This window comes from Vollenhovia emeryi, unplaced genomic scaffold (assembly GCF_000949405.1).
Source record: "Vollenhovia emeryi isolate VEMERY1.0 unplaced genomic scaffold, V.emery_V1.0 DF943592.1, whole genome shotgun sequence".
In the NCBI taxonomy this organism is placed as follows: Eukaryota; Metazoa; Arthropoda; class Insecta; order Hymenoptera; family Formicidae; genus Vollenhovia; species Vollenhovia emeryi.
In genome coordinates this window covers 1-2,960 of record NW_011962774.1, presented here as the reverse complement: position 1 = coordinate 2,960, position 2,960 = coordinate 1, and the positions used below count along the sequence as shown (strand labels likewise).

Genomic DNA, 2,960 nt, shown 5'->3' with positions numbered 1-2,960 from the left:
GAAAAAGTCACAGGGGGCCAGGTCTGGGGAATACGGTGGCTGCGGCATCATTAGTGTGTTGTTTTTGGCCAAAAATTCGCACACAAGCAACGATGATTTTTGGTTGAAAGTGAGCAATTTTGGTACGAATTTCGCGGCGACCCGTCTCATGCCCAAATCATTGGTAAAAATCGAGCCAATCGATATGTTTAGGTCCTCAGCAACTTCTCTAACGGTGATTCGACGATTGGCCAATACTATTTTCTTCACTTCATCAATGTTTTCGTCTGTTATTGACGTGCTCGGGCGTCCGGCACGCTCTTCGTCGTTCACATCTTCTCGGCCCTCTGAGAACATTTTGTACCACCGATAAACGTTGCTTTGGTTCAAGGTAGCTTCACCATATGCCACAGTCAACATTCGGAATGCGTCCGCGCACTTAATTTTGTTTTTCACACAAAATTTGATACATATTCTTTGATCCATTTCTTGGAGTAGGCAAAAATCGAAGACGAGCCAAAACACGTCCAAGCAAAATAGCTGTCAAAAATTAACTGAACATTCAAAATGGCCGAACTTGTCAGCATGAGTGAGGGACATGAGTACCAACATAACGCCACAAAAAAATCGAAAATCGAATATACGTAGCCCGCGGAAATTCCAAATTCGCGATACTTTTTGAACAGACTTCGTATACACGCACACTTACCTTTATACATAAATATATATACAAATAAATATACAAAATATTACCCCTCTTCCTCCGCCTGTCAAATACAAGGGGAACCTAACCCCGCAGGTGCTGCTCTTATAACACTCCACTGCACTGAACACTGCACTGACACTCGCGAAACACGGTAGTATCGTTGCGCGTTCTTACCGCTCGGCCCACGCGACCCTATTACCACGGTTTCAGTAATCCTCGCGATACTTTTAATTGAAGAAAACACTTATTATCACTGCACTTTTCACACACACACGCACACAACCTTATACACGCGTCTTCACAAACACACTCGCACAAGGAGGCCGACGGCTCACCGCGAAGGCGTCTTCGAGGTTGGCAACACTAGTTACTAGCTCTCGAGAGGCGTTAGCAGCGCCTTGCCGTCCCCGCTCTCCTATTGGCCAACGGCAGCCAACCCGTGCGATCCATCGGCACACGGCGGCAAAATCATATCGGTTTCCTTTTCGCTCACACTTGTTATAGCTTGCCGTGTACATTGCGCCTCCGTCAACCCACACGCCAGGGGGACATCAAGCGGCCCTCGCGTACCTACGCAGCGCGTGGCGTTGAATCCGCGTTCGCCCACCCCGGCGCCAGCTGACTCACAGCCGCCAATTTCGACGCGATACCCCATACGGACGCGGATAGCGTTGCGCAAACTGCTGCTACGGCTCAGCGGCGAGTAATAAACCGCCGCGAACGTAACACGTTATTAAATATTCTTAATTCAGGTTATTGCAGGTTATAGCAGCTAAAACTTGTCATTACTTTTCTAAAAAAGTACATACTTTTTAATGAAAAAAGTTTATCTTGAACCAGTTTGAACTTTGAAAGATACAGTTCATTAAAATTCAAAAAGTGGTATAAAACTCTTATTTTTAGAAACATTGTTTAATTAACTACATTTCTGGAAATGAAAAAAGTGTTAAAAATTATTTTTGGATATTTTCAGGTACCTTCTTGAAAATATGCATGATCACTTATACAGAATAAAAAGCAGTAATAATAAAAATAAGTTATAAAGTGTTGTGATTTTCGTACATTTTGAGTAAGAAAATCTACAATTCTCGAATTTAAAATAAGAAAAGATTTCTTTAAATATTTCCAAACAATATTATTGTTTTAAAATTAAAACCTAGCCTAGTTAATGTATCTATAAACATATAAAATTATCAGATTGCTCAATTTTTAATTTTCATTTCTCGTAGTTTTGGCCAAGGAAACCATCGAAATAAACCGTAGTGGGTCGGCAAACTCTGCTTCGACCGACGAAGATGTTGCTATTTCGGGGCCTTTCCCGAAATGAGACTGCATAATGCCAGTCCAAAGCGGCAGATATGGAAGTAACTGCTCCTTGAAACGATGAGCGAAGTCGGGATTGTAACAAGCGTTTATTATGCTTCCAGCTTTGGATTCGTTGCTGATCTTCTGTGCCTACTATATATCGTGTTTGTCCACGTATTCCAATCGGAAGCAGCGAAATCATTTTCCGGATCATTTTTGCTATTCTCATCTTCACTGCCTTCTTCGGCATATTTATTTTCGTCCTTCAAAGTAACACCCTGAATAGTTTGATTGAGGAATTTCATGCGTATTTCAGTTGGTATAGATACGCCGTCGGGTGTATTTCCAATACATTCGCTCAAAGAAACTACGAGCACTGATTCAATGAAATACGTCAGCGTCTCAAAGTAATGCATCTGGTATGCTTGCGCAATACAACGTAAATATAATCGTCGTACCGCGGCTACATTCGTTTTCAGGCATTTCCATCGGGATACCATGGCGATCACGTGACTGACGTCGAGCCTTATGTACGACGCTGGTATGTATAGTAGAACATTTTACAACAGTATTGTAACATATCTTTAAATAATTTGGCAAATCAGTGCATTTTCCAAATACCTCGGCTACAGCGTTCACCAAAGCGCGCCCGAAATCGCACACGATTATAGGAGGATGGGGCAAACCTTTCGATAAAATTAATTTTAAAAAATGTACTATTTGTAAAGATCTTTGGTCAGCGGACACCATCTGAAAGACTGGCACACGACCTTCTTTAGTCACCAACATACATTGGTATAAAAACACGTGCGGCTCGTGCTTCGAATCTCGTTTCGATATACCTCCTGTTACATCGAGAGCCATAATAGCGTTAGGATCTTTTTACACCGGGCTACATAGATTTGTTGCTGTTTCCGACGTCCACTATAAGTAGATGGGGTGGGTTACTACTACCTCAAGGTCTCCGCGC

The 2,960-nt window shown here is 42.4% G+C and overlaps 1 protein-coding gene across 1 annotated transcript; it reads right to left on the bottom strand.

Annotated features, from left to right (window-relative positions):
* Window positions 1-11: 11 nt before the first annotated feature.
* Window positions 12-1,439, bottom strand: LOC105565329 (putative uncharacterized protein FLJ37770; the record flags this gene model as incomplete). The annotated part of the gene is made up of 1 exon (XM_012018429.1): window positions 12-1,439. A coding segment is annotated over exon 1 (454 nt), but the record flags the coding sequence as incomplete, so codon positions are not given.
* Between the last annotated feature and the right edge of the window lie 1,521 nt (window positions 1,440-2,960).